General features: G+C 40.8%; 2 protein-coding genes across 5 annotated transcripts in view; one reads left to right on the top strand and one right to left on the bottom strand.

Moving 5' to 3' along the window:
• The first annotated feature begins 1,301 nt into the window (after positions 1-1,301).
• armc2 (armadillo repeat containing 2) lies at positions 1,302-21,657 on the top strand. 3 transcript variants are annotated; one of them, XM_044329901.1, is made up of 18 exons: positions 1,302-1,517; positions 2,360-2,663; positions 2,774-2,846; positions 3,195-3,360; positions 3,949-4,075; positions 6,836-6,903; positions 7,641-7,748; positions 8,790-8,974; positions 9,080-9,182; positions 9,347-9,561; positions 10,349-10,494; positions 11,719-11,818; positions 13,139-13,469; positions 15,195-15,317; positions 15,447-15,560; positions 15,947-16,079; positions 17,299-17,453; positions 17,697-21,657. In XM_044329901.1, exons 2-18 carry the CDS (start codon positions 2,446-2,448, stop codon positions 17,828-17,830), a joined length of 2,499 nt encoding a protein of 832 aa, XP_044185836.1. In that variant the 5' UTR covers positions 1,302-1,517; positions 2,360-2,445; the 3' UTR covers positions 17,831-21,657. The 3 variants fall into 3 exon arrangements, with proteins under 3 accessions (XP_044185836.1, XP_044185837.1, XP_044185838.1); XM_044329902.1 differs by having other exon boundaries at positions 2,416-2,663; XM_044329903.1 differs by having other exon boundaries at positions 2,440-2,663.
• sesn1 (sestrin 1) overlaps positions 20,021-21,851 on the bottom strand; it is a 56,502-nt gene continuing 54,671 nt past the window's right edge. For both annotated transcript variants that reach the window (XM_044329904.1, XM_044329905.1), the window contains one exon: positions 20,021-21,757. In XM_044329904.1, the coding sequence (XP_044185839.1) occupies positions 21,671-21,757 (87 nt within the window). In that variant the 3' untranslated portion in view covers positions 20,021-21,670. The remainder of the gene's footprint in view (positions 21,758-21,851) is intronic.

Raw genomic sequence — 21,851 nt, forward strand, 5'->3', positions numbered from 1 at the left:
TAACTTTTTAATAAAACTGAAATGAAGGCTACCTGTCTTTTACACTATTATAGGCTGTTATTGTTATATACGTGTCATTCAGGGAGAACGGATATGTCAAGGGAACAAGATATCTGGCGTGCAGGATTATAGCGGATGACCTGGTGTGTCTGTAACATGAATGAGAGGAGAGGTGAAAGTAGGTTAAACCAGTGACCTCTGCCTCCCAACTACAGCACAACCATGATAACAACAACTACATTGACTAAAACTTGTTATATGAATGGTAAGGAAATAGTAGGATAAAAAGAGTGAACTTAAAAAGTGTACTGTAGTACAGCGAATGGGAATACACATGATAGACTGCGAAGTCATTTGTAGTCTCAATGCTTCAGTGTGTGGAAGATTTTTTAAGAGTTCAACACAGATGACTGTTACCAACATTTACACTACATCTTAAAATGCTCCTGAATAGCAATGTTAGTCTATATAACGGTGCTTTAGTGGTAACTATAACCTGTGAAAGTTTATCTTAGAGTGTCTCCTATTTTTTTGTTGTTGTTGTTTTTTTTACATTATACCAACTTATTTTACCAATATTTCTCACTGTAACAAGAAACTATAGCAAGATAATGTATTTGCTGTTATAAAAAGAAAAGTTTGTATACAGAGAAATCCAATAAAAGCCTATGTGAATACATTGTGGCACATCAATATTAGAGAAAGAGTGTGTGTGCATGTGTGTCTGTTTGGTTAGGGGGTGCATATGATCTATATTTGTTCTATTAATATTTTTTGTACTTTGTCATGAATTTTACTGATTAGTGAATTTTGTAGTGTGGGAGTGTGGGAAGCACACTGTAATGCATAAATCACAGTTTTGGGATTTTGTAATTTCAGTTAATTGGTAGTAAACTGATCTGAGTTTTGCAGTGTTACCATGGATGTTATTTCTATCAAGATTTTAGTGCCCACATAAGCTACTAGTTTATGTGAAATACCTATTACTTGTGCACAGGACCAGGACTTGTATCCATGCAGCCTTCCTCCAGATGGTAAAAGTTTTGCACAAAATACTGTTTGAACACTGCAGCTCAGTGGAGAAACAATTCATCAATATTTTTACAACATTCATAAGATATTCCCTTTTCAGATTCAAATTGTTTCAATTGAGCTTCCTATAACTTAGTTGTCATTATATTTATCGGGACGGTTAAATACAAATTTAAAATACACAAACTTGATGAAAGTTACCTCGGTGTCCTCAATGTTGTGTGTATTTAGCTTTTCCTTCTTCACCATCACAACTGGTCGACGCGCGTCACTGTGTCGCGCGAGACGTTCAGTTAGTGAAGCTCGTGCACGTCCCATCCCCGCTCTAGCTTCCGGCAAGCTCGAAAACTTCAGTTTTCAGCTAATTTCAGGTGTCGTGATTTTTGTTTGGTCTTGTTTTGTTTTGTTTGCGGGAGGCCGACTTTAAAGTTTGGAGTGATAGCCGTCAGGACTATCAGCCACAGAGGATTTTAACGGGGTTAACGGTAAGTTGTCGAGTTTTCTTCACCATCCGTTAAGTGGATATTCACTCACATACGTCGGTTACTGTGTCTCATCGCCTCTCCATTTGCTCATGTAAAAGTTAAGAGCACTCTCTACAGAAAATATGTTTTCAGTTTCTCTTACGTTAGATAATAAACAGTTCAGCTTGACTTCCTGGGTGTTAAAATGGTTATTTTATTCCTTGGGTTTGTTGTCTAAACTACCACAGCGACATTGGGTTACCATGGAGACGGCTCGTGAATGCGCAGAAGGGCCTCTCAGAAGGGCTTCTTATTCAGTCATCAGCCAAATGCAGCGCTAGTCAATATTTGTATTGAAATCCAAAGAGGCACCAAGCATTATTAGCAAAAAAGAAACTGACTGTGATACAGTCTGACTCATTTTGAAATCAGGAACTGTGTATGGTTTCCAGTAGATGAAAAAAAAATGTCTTGCCATGCTGTATAAACCCCCCCTATCAAAGTATATCTAATTTTATATCACAGTATTGATATATTTTGATATAATTATGATCGTGACCTAGACATGAAAGTTTTTGGTTAACCCCACTAATTAAATAGCTGATAAATCCGTAGTATTTCATCACATTGATGTAAAAATTCCAAATTGCCATAAAGCAGTTCTGTTTATTGCATTTGCAACATTGCCAATGTAATGGCCAAATATACCCGTGGTTGACATAGTCTATTTCGGTTTTCTCAGGTATATATCATCATATCATCCATCTCCATTGCAACCTCAGAAACATTTTACACTTACTATTCATTTTCTGTTGTGGCATTATCCTAATTTTTTTTTTATATTTCTGACTGTTTCCCATCAGTGATACACCCTGTAACCACTTGAATAATGAAATCAAACCACTGAAGTCATTTACAGACTGTATTGGCTAATGTCACATAGGCCTACATGGCCTCCATGGAGAGGAAGCACGAGATTTGCAGTCCGTTCATCCCGCAACGCAATGCTTTGAGGAAGACAAGTGCAGAAATAGTCAGTGAAGCCAGACAATCCCTGCGAGTTCAATCCACCCAGCGACCGTTTACTCCCAGAGATGGACAAAGGCAACTTTTTGGGAAGAGTTATGTTCGCACAGACTGTGACAACAGACCTCCATCAACTTTCAGGTTAGTCACAAACTCCACCTAACTGTCTTTCAGATTGTCAGGTTATGAAATCAATTATATGTCACATGTAACCTGTAGAAATAATTAGCCTTTTTTTTTTCACTTTACAGCCTTCATGCACAAAATTTTGATGCTCCTGACTCCAGGCCAGGTTCAGGGACTCACCTCTCTCCTCTGGACCATGTAAGTTCCTTAACACACACATCTATGTATGGCATTTAGTATTTCACACTCAAATTATGGTGTATTAGTAAGCTCAGATAAATATTTGCATCTTCTAATGTATTGAGTATTACCATGAAAACTGAAAAATAGGATAAGGAGTATACACGCCTTTGTATGCCAGCTAAGAATCAGCACTGGTGTTCTTATATCTTATCCGGTTTTAGTAAATGGGATTATAATGTTAATATATGAGATTAAAAATATGAATCACTGAATAACCATAATTATGGGATCTCTTTGTGGACATAAGTCTTTTCATTGGTGAATTCAAGCTCTGGCTGTTAATGTATGTTTGTGCTGTGACAGAAGCCAAAGTTTCCAGTCCCCTGCGATGCTGAGGATCCATTCAAGGCCTTTCCCAAACCCCCCACCGACCCACTGGAAGTGAAGAGGGGCCTGGCAGGGGCACGGACCCGCCTCCTCAGGGCTGGCTCTCTCACCACGTTGCCTCCTGTAGAGGGACACACAGATGGTAAGGAAGGACAAAATATTGCTGCAAGTTTGGATTCAGGAAGAAAAGATCAAGGAAAATGTGTTTAGTTACTGAATTTATAACACATAGCAGCCTATCATCTGTGTTAAGCTCATAATAAAACGCCAGTAACAGAAGGTATTAGAGAGTACATTTGTTAAGCAGGTAGAGAAAAAAAAACTAACACACCATTTATTTCGGCCGTTGCATCGCTGTAAATCTTCTGTGCCGGCAGTAGTGCTAGTGCAGTTTTCTCAAAGGGAAATGAATGGAGCCATTCACATGCTGACATTACACCTGATTTACATTGCCTGTGGTCGGGCTAAGTGAAAAACGTAATTTACTGCTGCTGTTTTGAGTGGAAAATGACTACTCTCTCTCTCAAACCTTCGCTTGCAAAACTGCTCTACTATTTAGAGCAATAAAAAAAGATGATGAGGATGTTGAAAAGCATTGACTGAATTCGAGTCGATGACCGGTACAATTTGATGCTTGTTCTTTAAGCCACTGAAAGAAGTAGAAACATTACAGCAGTACTCAGCAGCAGCTTGTAAACAACCTCTTGCCACATCCTTTCTACGTGTTTAGTGAAAGGCAGATTAAACTCAGACCCTGGACAAAAGCAGCTGTCAGCTAAAGGACTCGCTACTACAGACCACACGGAGGTCCGCAGGGGTCCCCACAAACCTGGCCCACGCAGAACAGCAAGTGAAAGGTATGCTTTCTATTCCTGTATTTGACTTGTGTGATCTGTCCTTCTGTGTCCTCTGCCCTCCCCCACCTCCCCCTGCTCCCTCTATTTGACCAAAGTGACAGTCCTACAATGAGTTGTAGATTTATTGGCAGACAAAGGTTGCAGTGGTAGCCATTACTAGATTGTGTGTTGATTGTGTGTCACATTTTTGCCTTTCACTAAATGCACAGCCTTGCATTTCTGACACTCTTAGCATTGCCACCGCATTTCTGATTCAAAGAGTTTCTAAAGTCCTTTTGTGTTTCTGTTTTGGATCATAACTTATCCAGAGTACTGATAAGTTAAGAGAAAAGTAAAACAGGAAATGCCTAAGTTATAATGATATCATTATGATGGTTAATCTTTTGTTTTGCCCTTAAAGGCCCTATGCCTGATCCAAATGTAAGAAACAGGACCTCCTGCCTTAAAAAGATGTAGATGCAGCTACGACCAATGACAGCTAAATATATGACGTCAGTTAGACCAGCAATGGTCTCACTAACTAATAGATAGAACAAATTCTTCAACTTGAGACACTCGACCCCATTTTAAACCGTCATATACTTTACTGTACACTATATCTTTGTCACAGTTAAATCCAGCTTCTTGGCAAGCTTCATTCCCAGTGAAACAGCCTCTATCTGTCATTACTATCATGTGTCAGCTTTTACACCTTCACAGTGCAGAGAGGCTAAAAGCTCTTTTTTCTGCCGACCTCATCAGCTGTGTGTCAGCACGAGGGACATAACTCTGGGCGTGAGGTCGGGGGCTGTCGTTACAATCCATCCGCCTATCGATTGGGTGGGGCAGCTGGGGCTGTAGAGGGGGGACCGACCATAAAACACTTTTACAGGAAATCTGGGCTATTGCCCGCAGCACACCCTCCTTGCCTCCTCCCTCACAAGTCAAGTTAACACGCAATGTTTGTATAACTTGTTGCTGACAAAGGCTTCCCAAGAGATCAGATTGTGGTCAATTTATGTTTAAAGAGGATAAGCTTAAAGACTTCCCGTTCTTGATTAGTGTTAGGTCAGAGTTTTTGAAGAACTGTTCTTTAGTGTTGCTTTGGACTACTTTAAAGACACATTAGACAGAGACGGAGTGAAAATCACAGAGATAGTCAAGCCAGAAGTACACTAACTGCAAGTGGAAATAGACACAGAATGACAGATTAATATGATGAGTTGGATGAGATATAAAGATAGGGGAGATTAGACATCCACTAGGTTCTTTTTCTCCAATAAGCCGGAGCTTTATAGCTCCAAATGGCTCTCTATTAGATTTGGGTGCCCATCTGGGCAAGGCTGGCAGCAGCGTGTGTTGTGACTGCAGTGCACTGGCCAGGCCTAAGACAGGGATGAGGTCATGTCTCAGAGAATGCAGTATCACACAAAGAGGCCTTATTATCAGGCTCTTAATCCTATCATACAGAGCCAAAGCCCCCTCTCTGACATTCACTGCAACATGCCTCGGCCAACACTCGCTGCTGCACATGTCCTGTGTGCCAGCTTATGCCAAACACTAAATCTCAATCAAAGTGAAAGTACACTCTACTGTATAGTACACAAACATCCACATATATTAATGCTAGTTTATTCAGGATTATTTATACACAAATATGTACCCAAAGCTGAAAACAAGAAAAGATTCTTAACTAGTGTCATCAAGCACTTTCAGATGATGCCCTACTGAGAACAAAACACAGTATTTGGGGCCATTTTCCATCTCATACCTGTCAGCAAGATCATGAAATAAAGCTCACTAGAGTGTAGTAACTCGAAGAAATATTCCATCCCAACAGTCAACCTTTTGTATCAATGTCACTGCAGAAGTTCAAGACGATCTTTTACAGCACTGATTATACTTCTCCATAATATGAGAGTAAAAGTTTGATGTGAATGAGATTTAGGAAGTAAATCTAGCAGCGATTGTGGTGATTAGGATGATTCAACATGCTTCTTGTTTATCTTTTTTTTATCTTTATTTTCTTAGCTGGCAGAATTTATTCTAGCATTGAGTCATTCTCTTTGTCAGTGGGTGGAATAGTGCAGAGTTGACAGTGACATGCACGAGAGTAAGATGCAGCAGTGAGATGAGGGCAAGCCGCAACACATAGAAAAGCATGACACAGGGCGTGTTTTTGGGAGCACTTTACGGTTACTGCACAGAGGTGGTAAGACTGGAGACAGCTCACAGTGACAAAGCATGAACAGCTTTAACCAGACTGCCCACAAAACTGAGATCTTAGTTCCTGTCTGTTGGGGACTGCAGTTTGTGATGCACAGTGGCACACACAGTCACGTGGTCATAAGAGTTGACACACATACAAAAACTTACAAGTAGTCACGCACCAACAGAGGGACACACACGTATCTGCGTAAACACTAAGCTATATGCACAAACACACATAAAACAGTGAAACCAGCACCTGCAACATAAGACTAAACCTCTGCTGCAACAGGGACACCTAGTGGCACTTAAATAAAATACACATACAGCTTAGTTCACAGAACAGTAAGTCAGCAACTTTCCATGACAATGTGCTCTTGGACACAGCAATTCATTATTTAAATTTTTATTTAATTCTTCAGTTTAGGTTTTTGTCTCTTTTAATGTCTAAATAAGCAAAACCTCCCAAAGTCAATTAAATTTAACTAAACATGTCAGTTGTCACGTATGTCCCGTCTCGAAAATCTGATGTAACCAGCCTCTTTGTGTTTTTGTGTTTCTTTGTACCAACAGTAGAATACCACAGCCTGGTGTTGACTCAGGACTTAGACCCACAGAGTGCAGAGCAGGATGGAGAACAGGTTTGTCCAGATATAGTAAATGAACCTTTTTTCAAAGCATGGTGCATTTCGAATGTAGAAATGCATGTAGAAATTAAAGATGTTGCTAGAACTTTATGTGATGTGATTTACCACTCATCCACTCATCCATTTTACTTTCAAATGTCACTTATTTTTTAAGATACCTAAAGCGAAACTGAAATCAACCTAAATATGGCAAAATAGAAGAGCTCTCTCTATAGTCCTGAACCCACAAATGTTTTTAACTACCTATATAGACACACCTCTCTCACTATAACCGAGCAAGGCTTGCTGAGTGACAGTTTGCAATTGGGGTGTTGTTGCTAAGGGCCTAATTTCCACCGTGAGAGGCAGCCAGCCAATAGCTGAGAGAACTGTTGGTTTGGGCAACCACAGTTTCCTGCATCACACCAAGCAAGGGGTATGCAAATATTCACCAAAAAAGTTGCATGGTGTGAGCGAAAATTACAGACAGTTGTGTGCATATATATACATGTACACGTGTGCATCTCACACACACACACACACACACACACACACACACACACACAAACTACTTCACATCAGCATAGAAACAAATCAGAGGAAACTGGATGGTGACCTTTCATTGTGGCATCAAACTTCCTGCTGTTTTATTTTAAGACAGTGAACTTGTGAACCATGCTTGCCGCTTATGTTCACTGTCTGTGTTTGGAGGTGGTAATTGGCTAACAGCAAATTCTCTTTGCACATTTCAGGGATGGGGAATGGAGACAACACCACAAGCACCGAGGAGGATGCAGAGTCACTGGTGTGGAATAATGCGATCGCTCCTCTTCTCCAACAGCTAGAGGCTGTGGCTGCAGGTAGTGTGGGCTGTGCAATACGGAAATCCAATGAAAGTGCAAACACATGACATACATTAACCTTGGCCAGATTCATACAGTTGACCCAAAGAGTGTATAGTTCCTGTCACCTACTCCACTCACAACATCACTTTTCAATGTTACATTCTTCCTTTTGGGTTGAGGAATGTATCTAAAGCTAATCTAAAATTCTTTATTAGAGCAAGTGTCACATTTCTCTGTTTCTTAGTACATTTCACTTTAAACCAACAGTCTGGTGAATATATTTTTAGTGCTGCCAGATAGTCATGCATGAAGAAAAAGCACTGTCATTTCAACCACAACAGAAAGGCAAACAAAATAGTGTTATGTTTGGCATCCATACAGAGTTGTCTTAGCCTGAAACTGCAGTCTGGCAGCCATGAAATGAAATCTATGGCTGTAAATATTTTAACACTCTACAAATTTAATGGAAAATTCATTTGAAAGATAAATATTAAATATTTATTGTACCAAGTGCCTTCTGGCTCATGCATAAAACACCTTTCAGATTCAGTGGGAAATTGCAGTGAAGTGTCGAGTGTGAGACTGCGGCCAACCTTTTTTAGAAATGGCCAAACCCTGTTATTTATGCAAGGAAAACATTTATTTTACCTCAAAAACAAGGAAAGACTCCACCCTCTCTCTTCCTCTGCGTCAAGATTGTAGCTGCCTGTTGCAGAATTGTTCCCCTGCATTTGACCAGTGAAAAGTCAAAGCTTCTTAGAAAAGGGGAGGGGGGAATGTTATTTTACTGCTAGCCAATGTATTATTGATGGTGAGGATTTCACCTCAAGTTCCTCAAGCAAATAATAAATGTACACCATGCAGGAGTGCCTTAGCATAATATATGCACATACCAAAACATACACATGATTCATCTGTATTTATGTAGATGCAAACTTGCCAACACACACACGTGAGTGTTTTCATTTTGGGATGTTTGCTTTCTCTGTGCATGTTTGACATGTAGCCCTGAACTTAACTTTCTTTTTTGCAATATCTGCTTTCCTGTGATGCCAGGCAGCTCTGAGGACTCGATGGACCGTCTGTGTGATTTGTGCGACGGTCTCCATGGCACCTTGGCAGAAGCGGACATGCTCGGCCGACGCTGTAAGAGGCGGTCTGGGATACTGCGAACACTGTTCCGCCTCATCGACCTCAACTCTGCACAACTCAACCTGCACATCACCAAGCTCTGCCTTGCCGTGAGTCGTCTGTGTGTATGTGTGAATGTGTGTGTCAGTATGTCTGCTGCTAAGTCTCTACCACAAGGCCAGTTGTGTGAAGTTTTTTTGCATTTTTCTCTCCAGCTGTGTGTCAGTGGAAACAACCTGTTAAACATCTGTAAGCTTATCTTCAAGATCGGCCGCAGTGAAAACAACGACATCCTCTTCCAGAACAACTCTATCATAGGTGAACACTATTCTAGGTCAGGATGATCTAGCTCAGTGGTTTCCTATACTGCACCAATTCTTATGTTCTGCAATATAGTTCTTTTAAGGTACTTTTTTTTTTTTATTAACCAATGTACACCATATGGAGGTTAACTGCGGATGTTAAATTTTCTCTACGTCTAGACTCATTGCTGGGCGTGCTGAGCAGTGAGGATGTGTCTGCATCTGGAGAAGCTCTGCTGTACTGCATGGGTACTCTGAAATTTCTCTCTGGAAACAGTGTAATCCTCAGACTCCTGCTGGACAAGAACTGTCTTGGTGTGGCTCAGAAACTCATCCAGAGACTCTGCTTAGTTGAAGACACCTACTTCACTATAGCAGGACACATCCTTGTACAGGTGTGTCATAGACTCAACACTGCTGTGAAGGGTTGGCTTATTAGGTATACTTTTTAAATGTTTATTGCAAGTCATTTGATAATTGGTGGACCTCGACCTTCTGAACTTCTAAGAAGGAGAAGTGCCAACTCCTGCCCATAAAGCAATACACATACTTTTTCAACAGCATGGCTATTTTAGCAAAATCAACTAAAGTCAATATAAAGGAACAAAATGTCAGATATTCTTTTTCTGTGTTTGTTGGCAGATGTGAATTTTCCCACTATTAACACAAAAATGTGTTTGTTTATGTCTGGTATATAAGCTTCTCCAAGAGCATAATGTTCTCTACTGGCCTGGCCACTTCAGTCCAGAACACACCCTGCTTCACTCGACCGAAAATGATTGCTGCTCACCACAGAAGTTGGCCCAAGCCAACATCTTGAGCCAACGCTTCATTTGATATCTAACACAACTCATTATGCTGTTAGAGGAGGGAAATAAGCAGACCATGACTTTCCAGAACTTTCAGTGCTGCCGTGTGTTGTAAATTACTGTTTCCCTATTGTGATAGAATGATTTATGTCCATGCTCAATAGTTTCGTGGGCTCTGCTGTATGACGTCCTGTACAGGCCAGCAGCCAACCTTAATGAGCACGTGACTGACATTGTGCGGTAGCCACAATAGCAGCAACTTTGACACGCAATACTGGCCTAAATACAGACACTTAAAGTACTATGTCTATGTGTACACACTGTTCTTTGCTAACCCACACTCTGACCCTTCTCTCTCTCTTTTTGTTCCTAGCTGACAGCGACTCTTAGGAACCTCGCTGATCACCCTGATTCCCGTCCACTATTCGTCTCCTTTTCTATTCTATCAGAGCTCTGTCTGGTGCTGCGTCATCATCACAAAGACCAAGACATATGCACCAACATTTCCAGAATATACAGGTAGGACACATGCGCTTCATCTACTGTTATATTTGACACATATGTCACAGAATCGTCTTTGTGTGTCTATTGTGTCTATTTTGGATAATTTATCCCATATTTCTTCCATTTCCTCTCCTCAGCTCACTAATGTAAACCATCATAGCCTGACCTGAATCAAAACAGGCCATCATTCTGCATCAGTTACTCTCTTCTAAATCTCCTCCATTCCTTTTTTGTTATGGATGTGGTTATACATCTGTTTTTGTGTCTATATCAATATAAAAAACACTCACGATAGTTTCATTAGCAGTCATTAGAGCTTTTCATATACAAGGGTTGAACGTAAAAAATACACGAAAGTTACCACATGTACAAGTTCTGTAACGATCCTTGGTCTATGAAAAAACACACTTCCTGTACAGTTGGCTACTTGAACGCACTTCCTGTACAGTTGGCTACTTGAACGTGCTTACCGAAATCATACTCATGCTTATTCAGAGGGATATACACTACACAAATACACAGGTCTTCAGGCCTTTAAGGTGCTTTTAAGCCTCTAGCTAACAAAATGCTGCACTGGCAACAGTTTACAAAAAGTATCTCCAAGGATAGACAAATCTAAAGTAATTGTGACTCATACTGTATATAGTTCTAGCAAGAAATACACAAACAATACAAGTTTTGAAGGCAAAGTATTATATTCTATACAGAGGAGATGAAAGTAAACACTGTGCTCGAAGTCATCTGGACTTTTATGAAACCAGGTACCAGCAGCATCCAGCCTCATCACATAACTGATGACTCATCATTCTTACTTCAGACTAAATGTGCTGGAATAGGTGCCAGCGAACCCCTTGACTTTCAGGCACTTTGGTTCCCAAGACCAGGTATCCAAGCCCTCTTTGAATCCACCTCTTCACTTTCTCTCCCCAGCTCTCGAGCCTCCTACTCTGTCACTAGTTCCTCATCAATATGTGAAGGATTAAATAGAACATTTCAGTGCTCAATGTGTAATAAAATGTGTTTCTCCAAAGCAAAGGCATTTTTCTAGGGTTTAGTGCTAATAAAGCTAACAATATCTAAATTTCTTGTCCATGCAATGAAAGCATTAAATCTAGATCCCAGCCTGGACCTACTTATGAATTAGCAGTGTTGATTTAGTATCTCCATATTTAGTCAGCATAGTGGAGCAGTCTTGAGTTGAATGGTCGCTGGTATTTGTTTGTCCCTTCTCTTCCTCAGTAAACTCTCCTCTTACTCTGAGTGCCGCCTCGCTCTGGCCCAGACCCCCGGCTGTTACCAACTATTTTTAGAACTGCTGAGCAAACATCACCAAAAACAGGTGAGTGCACGAGCCCCCTCTGTGTGTTTGTGTGCTTGAGCGTGTGTGTATTAGGGAGAAGCGAAGACGAGCTTTTCCAGTGTTCACGATGTGACTCCGCTAAGCATGTTTACCTTCAGATCAAGTTGTTTATGCACCTCAAGTCCAAGCACAGTTACAGAACATTGTGTTCATCTGCGCGTATCGTCCATCTCTCTCTGCTCAGCTATGTGTGTATGTTTTGACATTTAATCATCCAAGGAGAGGCTGAGTAAGCCCAGAGAAGTGGAGGAGGGAGGGAGGAAAAGAAGAAAAAAATAAAGCTGAGCTTTTTTTTTTTTGGCATTTATGCCTTTATTAGATAGTTGGCAGTGAAGAGGCGGACCGGAAACATGGGGAGAGAGAGATGAGTATGACATGCAACAAAGGTCCGTGGCTGGAATCAAACCAGGGGGGTTGCAGTTATGTGACATGCATAGTAACCATTCGGCTATCAGGGCACTGCAAGCTGAGCTTTACTAGTAGTGAGGTGATGTGGAGGTGGAGGGGATAAAAAAGGGGTTGGACTTTGGCAATCAGTTATGACTGACATGTGTTCTAAATCACACAGGGAATAAACACATACCCGGGCCTACAAACACAAACAAACACACACTGGACAACAAGACAAGGAATGAGCACCATGTCCTGGGACAGCCCATCCTGTCCTCATAGTGAGAGATGAATGTGTTCTTAGCTCACCTGCTTTTCATGTAATTTACTAAGTGGAGTCAGGATACAAGTGTGACGTACAGGCTTTTTTCTCAGTGAGTGTGTGATAACTTGTTGAAAAGACTGAAAACACATCTACGCAGGTACTAATTCTCAAAGGTGAATTTGTGACACAGACAGCAGTGCTTCTTGACAGGGCAGGCTGACTGTGCTGCAGGTGAATCTAAAATATAGTAGTCTCATATTAGTAATAATGTTATGTAATCTTAATGTGGACCACTTGTCATTTTGTAATCAGCAACAATCAACCTCCTTATCAACAATAAAGTCCTGTACTGTAAATTAAATGTGTGTGTAATAAATATGCACACAGGAAATAGTACAAAGCTCAGATCATAGTATGTCATGTGTAACTTCCTTAGTTTTTTAACCAGCTCTGATTGAATTAAATGTAGAAGTGGATGAGTTGACACTGTTTGAACTTTACCCAGTGCAGTCTGACCTCTCAGCCACATTTGTAACACAATCAAGTGTCTCAGCAAATTTACTGTCAGTTTGCATTGATTCAGAAACTGTTGTTAAATAGTGACGATGTTTGACAGATGCTAATTAACAACTGCTCTCTCACAGGACCTTGTCGTGCGCCTCCTTTTCACCCTGGGGAACCTCACAGCCAAAAGCAACGAGGCACGGCAGCAGCTCTTTCAATGCAAAGGCTGTGTGGACACACTCCTCCAGCTGTACGACAGTTACCAGCAAAGAAATGACTCACCACGCGCAACCTCACATAAAGGCCCCCTCTCCCTCAGCAAGTCTACCGCCACGTCGGTGAGCGTGCAGGAGGATGAGGACGTGCTGGTGAAGCTGGTCAGGGTGCTGGCGAACATGTGCATCCATCCAGCTGTAGGTCCAGCTCTGGCCAACAACACAGTCTGCATTCAGCTGCTGATGGAGACACTTGGTGAGCAGAGACCAGGAGCTTACTGAGACAAGAAGTTAGAATATAAGATAAAATCAGTAGCAGACCACAGCTGTAACACTCTTAGATTTGTGCAGTGTGCAAAACTCAAGTTCTGAGTTCTGATGAAATTAAAAATAACTGTTTAGTATATTGTACAGTAAGTAACCACTTCCCTTATGCTGGGAACACGAAGAACAAAACACACTCCTCATTTGTCTGTTCATTCCATCACTCGCTTTCCTCTCAGTACTTTCTGTTCGATACACAGCACATCCTCTTTTGGTTTACCTGTTGTTGTTTTTTTTTTTTGTTTTTTTTTTTTTAAGTCTGACAGAGCGAAGCGCTTCACTGCAAGAGCAGGATGTTCTGTCACATCTCACAGTCGACTTGGTTTGTGTGTGTGAAATTCTCCCATGTGGTTAGATGGTTTCAGGACAGGTTGAACACTGATACACAGGTGGGTGTGAAACTCTCGATTTCTCTGCTGCCTACCTCCTACACTTCGCTTCATGGCAGATGGGAGAGAGAATTAAACATATAAAAAAAAGAGGTCAAACTAGTGAAAAAATGAGAAAATCTTATAATATAGAGTGGGGAGCCCCAGAGTAAGATGGGAAGTAAATTAAATAACTGAAGACAGAGGAAGAAATCACAGTAGAGGATGAAAGAGCAAGCCTGGCTGATTGATGTCCTGTTTTGATGAAGTTCATGACAGGCCGCACTGCTTTACATTACAGAGCTTTGAGTTTGTGTGTGTGTGTGTGTGTGTGTGTGTGTGTGTGTATGTGGGTGTGGAGGAGGGCACAGCAAAGCGGCATTTCCAGTCAGAACCAGAAACAAAATTCAGTGTGACACAGGCGCCGGTTGACAGTGCAACCGCAATATCCGCGATTTATGACCGAGCACACGACATCTGCTGCTATATCAGGAACAGACTTTTTTTCCAAGCCTCTCACAGTGTCACGGCTGGTTGGATTGGGTCACATTGACCTTTGTATGTTGGCTCATGATCAAACTGACTGCATCAGGCCAAAATTAACCACAGATAACAGCTACTTTTGTGATAATCTCACAGTGTCACATCAGTGTGGCCAAGCTGTAATATGCAAAAGAGGCTGAATACTCGAGTGTTCACGGTATTTTTGCATTTATCAAAAAAACCTGTACATCTGCTCTGCACCCTTAAAATATGAAAACCAACATCTGTATAATGAGTGCCAGCCACTTTACAAAATCCATATCTCAGTTGTTCAAGGAATATTAATCTACTTTTACATTATCTGCCCTCATTCATCAACATAAAATGAAGCAATGCTTTCATCTGGTTAGTCATTATCGTTGTAAGAGCAGTTAACAGTGCACATATGTTGAGCTCTCTGTTAATTCAATCATTCTTTGCAAAGTTCCAATTATAATAATTCACATTATGTTGATACTAGTCACCACTATGAGCATCACTTCACATAAATGAACAGTGAGCATCAATATTTCAGGAGCATTAAGGCCTGTTCCTGTCCACCGTGCAGTGTGGATGCTCCCTCTGTTGGCTGCATTATACAGGAAGATTTTTTTTATGGATAGAAGACAAATATCTGCTTCGAGGTCTCTAAAAAAAAAATCATCTTTAATTGTGGCGCTCCTACTTATGATTTCCTTTCTGATTCTTGGTTGTGGGTTTGTGTGTGTGTGTGTGTGTCTATATTTGTGTACGTGTGGGTGAAACAGAACTGAGGTCTGTGCACGAGAGCGAGGAGCTGCTGATAAACGTGGCTGCCACCATCAACAACCTGTCCTTTTACCAGGAAGAAAGCGAAGCGCTCAGACACGGTCGACTCATCATCGCCAAGTGTAAGAGTGAAAGACTGAGATGAATGTAGAAATAAAGAAAAAAAAAAGGATGAGTGTTGACAGTTATCTTCCTGCTTCTCTCTCTCTCTCTCTCTCTCTCTCTCTGCTCACTTGTTCTTTTTACTTCAGTGATGTTGAAGTTGGTGCTCAGCTCCAGTATGGATGCCATGCTTGAGGCCACCCGTGTCTACGGAAACTTGTCACAGTCCAAGGATGTGCGGGACTTTATTATGCAAAACAAAGGTTTATGATGAACACAAACACATACAGTCATGCATAACAATCACTCCAACGTGGGATTACCTCATGTTTTGTTTGAGCTGTATTGTTTTACTCTTGCAAGAAAAGTTTGGAGGAAATACATTTTAAAAAGCTCATTTAAAGATGCATAAATTGTATCATCTAAGCATATAACACAACAGAAAACTGAGCACTTAGACACAGAACACCCTGTACAGTATGCACCTCTTTATACTGTCGTGTCATGTTTAGGCTGGACTTATCTGCAAGGCCAGCTACAGTCAGTATAAACATGCCATCTGACGGGTGATAGCAACCCTCTTATCTTTGCCCTGCTTTGTCCTCGTCCACTCCCTCACTCCGTCATCTTTTTCTGCTCTTTCCCTTAGTGCACCAGTTTGTGGTGACGCTGCTGGACTCAAAAAGCACTGAAATGTGTTTTTCAGCCTGCGGGGTCCTCACCAACCTGGCTCTGGACCCTCCCAACCGGGTCAGCCTCTCACTAGAGGGGGCTGCTCCCAAGTAAGGACAAATGCACTCAAGAGATTTTATTTGTATGGAATGTTTGTGTGTGCGTGTACATATATATGTATACTGTATCTGACAGATGATTCACAAACTTTCCACTGAATATTAGCAAAAGGTGATGAAAAAGTAGGTCTACTGTGCCTGGATCAATAATATTGGGATAAAAATATATCAAAATATGTGCAATACAGTTTAGAGCATATTTGTATTAATAAAAATATCAATAAAGATTTGAACATAGTTATTTTATTCTACATTTGCCGGGAGACGATTAGCTTAGCTTAGCATTACCTCTAAAGCTCACTAATATGTTATTCAAAAACGAAAAGACTATTTGTGTTTTTATGGCGGATTATGTCGGAGACTATTATCTTTGGACAGAGCCAAGCTAGCTGTTCTCCCCTGTTTCTAGTCCTTATGCTAAGCTAAGCTAAGCTAACCTCTATTTAGCAGATGTAAGAGTTACATCAATCTTCTAACAACAACAATCTTCTAACTTCTACATCAATCTAACTCTCAGCAAGAAAATAAATGAGCATATTTCTCAAACTATTCGAACTATTCCAACTGAGCGAACGCTTCCTGAGTTTTTGGCAAAGGCAGTATCCTCCTTGCAACAGGGAGTAAACAGGTTTTATTGGGGGGAAATGTGGTCCTCACTGTGACTAACACAAGCACAAAAACACTATTTTTATTTATTTATTTATTTATTAATTTTAGGGACTTTTTCCTTATTCAACTCAGCGTCTAAGAACAGAGGATGTTGTATTGCTGTACAGATTGTGATTTGTGATATATTTGTCTCAACCATGCTGATTTGTCAGTTTAAAATTAATTTGTAAACTATCAACACTTGGAAACATTCAGTGGAACAACTTGTGTGGATTTCTTTCCTGTCTGACGCATCTAACTTCCAATTTGATCATCACTTGAATAACAAATTCTTATTTTACCTTAACACACACACACACACACACACATACACACACACACACACACACACACACACACACACACACACACACACACACACACACACACACAGAGTCTTTTTTCAGATGTACATCCAACGAAGTGGAGCTAATACCCACAAACCTGCCGGTCATGTGAATCCCTCCCCCCCCAGTCATATGATGTGTTTCCGTGTGTGTGTGTGTGTGTGTGTGTGTGTGTGTGTGTGTGTGTGTGTGTGTGTGTGTGTGTGTGTGACCAGGCTGGCAGACTGTCTGAAAGACTTCGGAGCAGGTGACTGGCAGCTGGCAGGCCAGGTTTGTCAGGCCTTGTGGAACATAGTCGGCGGCTGCTTAGAGAAGCTGCTGGACACAGAGCAGAGAGAGTCACTGCTAGAGATCCTCACTGCATACTCAGGTCGGTTCAGAGTGTTATTACTAATCCTTACATAACAAGGGAGGGAGACATGCTGGAAAGAACATGCTTTTACTCACATCAGTGGCCCTCTGGGGGAAGGGAGGAACACATGCATGTTCACACAATCACAAACATAATACGTCTGGTGCTGTCTGAACCTGTCACTGAAAGTGTTGAAAATAAACCTGAAACCTCACACTGCACCCTCTCACATCCGTCCACTCTTTTCAATTCATTCCTTAGATGAAGAATATGCTCTGAAGTGGACTCAAAACGAAGATGTGAGGGACTTCCACAGGGCATGCTGGGAGCTAGAGTTCCTCCCTATAGCTCAAAAACTGATAAAGACTCTCCAGCCTCCGGACCTGACAGCCTGACACTCTGGGACATCGAGTTAAGAGTTTCATGTTGTCATAGAAACTGTAGGCTTTAGAAAAAAGAACAACTGTCTTGAGTATCTCATAAAAAGCTAAAATCCATCCTTTGAGTATCAAACACTCACCTCCTGAGTTTTAAATACTTAATTACTTAATTAGTTAATTCAAGCTGACTACAGATACTGTTCTTCATGAGGATCGAGGAGCCGCATCTGGGTTAAGTGTTTGATACTCAAAAAATACAGACAGGTGAAAAATTAAAGAAAAAACCTGGAAAAATATGTAAATCATATACACTAGGCTTTCACAGCCACCAGATCTCAACCAAATAAACACTGATGTTTGAATGTGTTAGAAAGCATCATCAAACTTTCAATAAGGGAATATCTTTTGGAAGAACGGTGTTCATCCCTCCAGTAGAGTTCAGAGACTTGCAGAATCTATGCTAAGCAGCAGTGAAGCTAACAGCTGATAGAGGTAATTATGCAAAATGTTAGGAGCAGACTGAATCTTTAAAACTGCATCTAATGATTATAAACTACATTACCAGATCCTTTTTTTCAGTTGTGTATATGTATACAGATATTTGCATTTTCTTCTTAATTTTCCTTAATTTATTTTTCATCCTTCATGTTCCTTTCTTTGCCTTAATTTCTGAGTATCTTTAAATGTACAGGGATAATTTAAGTCAAGCTCTTTGCACATTCATATAACAGACTTGATCTGTTTTGTAAGTAGACTGTGTTGTAAAGGTGTTTTTATGATAATGTAGTCTTGAAAACAGATGACTAACATGGAATTTACCTCATAAACAAATCTTTTATTGTATGTGGGTTGTGTGACATTGCAACTTGTACATAATAAAGCACAGCAGAAGAAAACAGGGAAACATTTTGCTTCTCAAAGCCTTTTTATTATTACACAGATATGGGGCCAGGCAGTGCTTACATGTTACACCAAGTAGCCTAAAGTACAGCATTTCAAAATCACATCGTTATTACATCGAAACAAATCAGAAACGGCACTTAATGTAAAAACCCCCGGTGTCAATTCCCCCAGCTTCCGCACAATAGTGACCTTAAAACAACCACAAGACAAGCCAATGTTTCAAAAAAAAACCTAAACAGCTGATAACAAACATTGTTCTCTACAAAGAATTTCTCAGGTTGATATGAAAGACAGTTGGCTGGCTGATATCGAGGTTGCTTAAGAAAAGTTTCCTATTCCATAAATTGTCAGGGAAAGCCGCTGAAATGTGAGGGGATAACACTGAGTTTCTGCTGGTGATTGTGTGTTGACAGACAGGCCTCTGAGGCCTTGACGGGAAACACCCTGAAGTTCAGACAGATTACCAGCTTCATCAGGGAAGTGAGGGATTTTTTCCAGTGAGGTGTAACGTGGGGTCAAACAAGTAAGAGGTAAGGTGTCTTACTATGAATCAGCCTTATCTCAGTCCAAATGTCGGTCAGGTGCAAAGCGTTTTCCCGACAAGGAGAAAACTTTGACCTCGACTGTACCACAGGAGCAGGGATTGTTACCTGGTTCCCAGTGAGTCACACAGTTCTCAAGCTTATTACGGTAAAATAAAATTCACGAGTCAAGTCTCTGGACCGTACTGATGACAAACTGAACTATTCCCCTGAGTTCAGCTTAATGTTGACGTCAGCTTCAAAGAGCTAAGTATACTTTGGAGCATAAGATGTTAAAATAACACCCCATGTCTTTTCATGAGTCATCGTTTGCATAACAGCACTTAAATATGCTTACTAATTAGCATGGACTGTTAGATTTCCTATATTTGTGCAACTGAACAGTGGAGGTGAGCTGATTGTGACGCTGATTGTGCTGTGAGTGTTTGATTCCTGAATTGTGAAGGCCTTTCCATGACTCATACAATCTCTTTGATGAAGCAATGAAATCAAATCGTTTAGGAGAAAACTACGAATGATACACAACAATTCAATATCATAGTTTATTTTTTTCATCTTTTTCATATATTTTCATATAAAAAAAGTGTCAGTAACTGACATCAGTCAGAAGTTTGAAAAAAAATACCTCCACTTCCTCTCAAACCACTTCCAAATGTACCATTCTTTTATCATCATCATCACCCTCCTCCACCTCACTCATTCATCTGTCCAATTCTCTCAATCCACCCTCAGAAGAATGCAGTACTTTACTCGTTTTAGTAAAAAAAAAAAAAAAAAAAAAAAAAAAGGCAGAGGATTCACACCTCTGTTCAAAAAAAGCTGCTTTTGCACTGGTTAGACTTCCCCAGCAGGGAAATAAGCACAGCTACAACCTTTTGCGTTCGACAGCTATCGACCGCAGTCGGCCCTGTTCAGGCCAGCACGGTCCCCTAGCAATGGGAACACGGCAGCCCGGAAAGAGTCTCTGCTCACCAAAGAGCACTTCTTATATGTTTTATAGAGAAAACAGAAGAGGTATTCATTTACTGGTAAAATTCACAATCCAAAGCTTCGAAAGTGTTAGGGCGACCAGGCAGCTGGGATAAGCGGAAGACAAGATAGGTGTGGTTAGGGCAACCGGAAGCAAATCCCTCCTGGAAAACCTGGTTTCTAACTTTCTTTTTGATTAGCTTTTTTTTCTTTTTTCCCATTACCAGAAAAATAAAGACATCATCATCATCATCATCAAAACAACAAATGATAAACAGTTATCTCACAATAACAGAGCTACAGCAGAAGCAAGAAGTCTTTCCTTCAAAGTGCCTCGCTATCTTTTTTTTTTTTTTTTGACACATGAAATTCAAAAGACGTACTTTTTTTTTCTTTCCGTCATTTCTGTGAAACACACGCAAACATCCACTTCTCAGTCATCATGAACACAACAGACTCATCCACACATGTACAGTCAAACTCAAAAAGGGCTCAGTGTTCTTTGAGTTTCTTTCCACACCTCTGGTTTTCACACACTCCTTGGATTAGCTTACATTGACATTTGAGATTTGGGAAGGGGGTAAAAGGAGTACAGGACAAGAGGGAGGGGAGGGGTAATGCAGTGGATTTCTAATGGATAGGGGTTTAAAAGGGGTATGATGGGGTTTGGGAGGGTGATTTTGGGATCAATATGACCCCGCTGAATACAATATGGGAGCAGCAGCATCAGCACGTATACACACTGTGCTGGATAGTTCAGGCACACGTAAAAACACCGCCCAAAATAATGCTTCCATCTCCAGTTACCACTAACAGCAACCACATCGACAACAACATCCACTTCTCTTGATACAAAAATGAAATAAAAAGATATTAAAGAAACTAAACAAAACAGTGACGACAGAATCAAAGTGCAGACTGTTTCAGGCTGCACAGCTTTTATGGGGGATTTTTTTTTCTATGGGTCTTCACTCTACCAGGAGATGGAAGAGATTGACAACCAATGTGTCGCACGCTGGAATACTGAAACGTCGTCCTGGATGCCTCCGGTGTCAGCGCTCCGGCCCGGCACAAACCTCCCCCCTCAGAAGAAGCAGGAGTCTGTTCCAGGCTGCCCTCTCTTGGTCAGTTTTGGCACTGCAGGCAACACGAACTGAGTTTGTGTATCCACTTGTTGTTTGAGATGACTTTGCTTCAACAGTTCTTTTCTCTCTTTCACTCTTTTTTTTTTCTTGCTTTCATTTTGTTCTGATCCTCTTCTCAGCGTCCATCCAACACCGGGACAAGCGTCATCACAACCCAAGGCTTTTCACATCTCTTCCATATTTTTGTTGAATTCCCCCCCTTTGATTTTTTTTTCCTTGAAGTGTCCCATAATGAGCAACAACACTGACAGTAAAAAGACAACTATAAAAAAAAAAAAAAAAACGCCAAAAGCACTTCATGTCATGTAGCGGGTGATCGCTCTCAGAGCGTATAACAGTTCTGCCTGCATTCGCGCTTCCATAAGAAGCAGATTAACGTGGACCTGCAGGAGACAAGAGAGAGAAAAGAGAGTCATTAAACACTGTACATTAGTTAACCAATTTAAAAAAAAAAAAAAAAAAAAAAAAAGCTGCTTC

The sequence above is a fragment of the Thunnus albacares genome, chromosome 16, assembly GCF_914725855.1.
Source record: "Thunnus albacares chromosome 16, fThuAlb1.1, whole genome shotgun sequence".
Taxonomy (NCBI): domain Eukaryota; kingdom Metazoa; phylum Chordata; class Actinopteri; order Scombriformes; family Scombridae; genus Thunnus; species Thunnus albacares.

Excerpts from the sequence above, each read along its gene's own strand:
- armc2 (XM_044329901.1), top strand. The coding sequence starts at position 2,446 with ATGGCCTCCATGGAGAGGAAGCACGAGATTTGCAGTCCGTTCATCCCG. Across the intron at positions 9,562-10,348 it reads CAGGACACATCCTTGTACAG|CTGACAGCGACTCTTAGGAA; the intron begins GTGTGTCATAGA and ends TTTTGTTCCTAG. Across the intron at positions 13,470-15,194 it reads GCTGCTGATGGAGACACTTG|AACTGAGGTCTGTGCACGAG; the intron begins GTGAGCAGAGAC and ends TGGGTGAAACAG.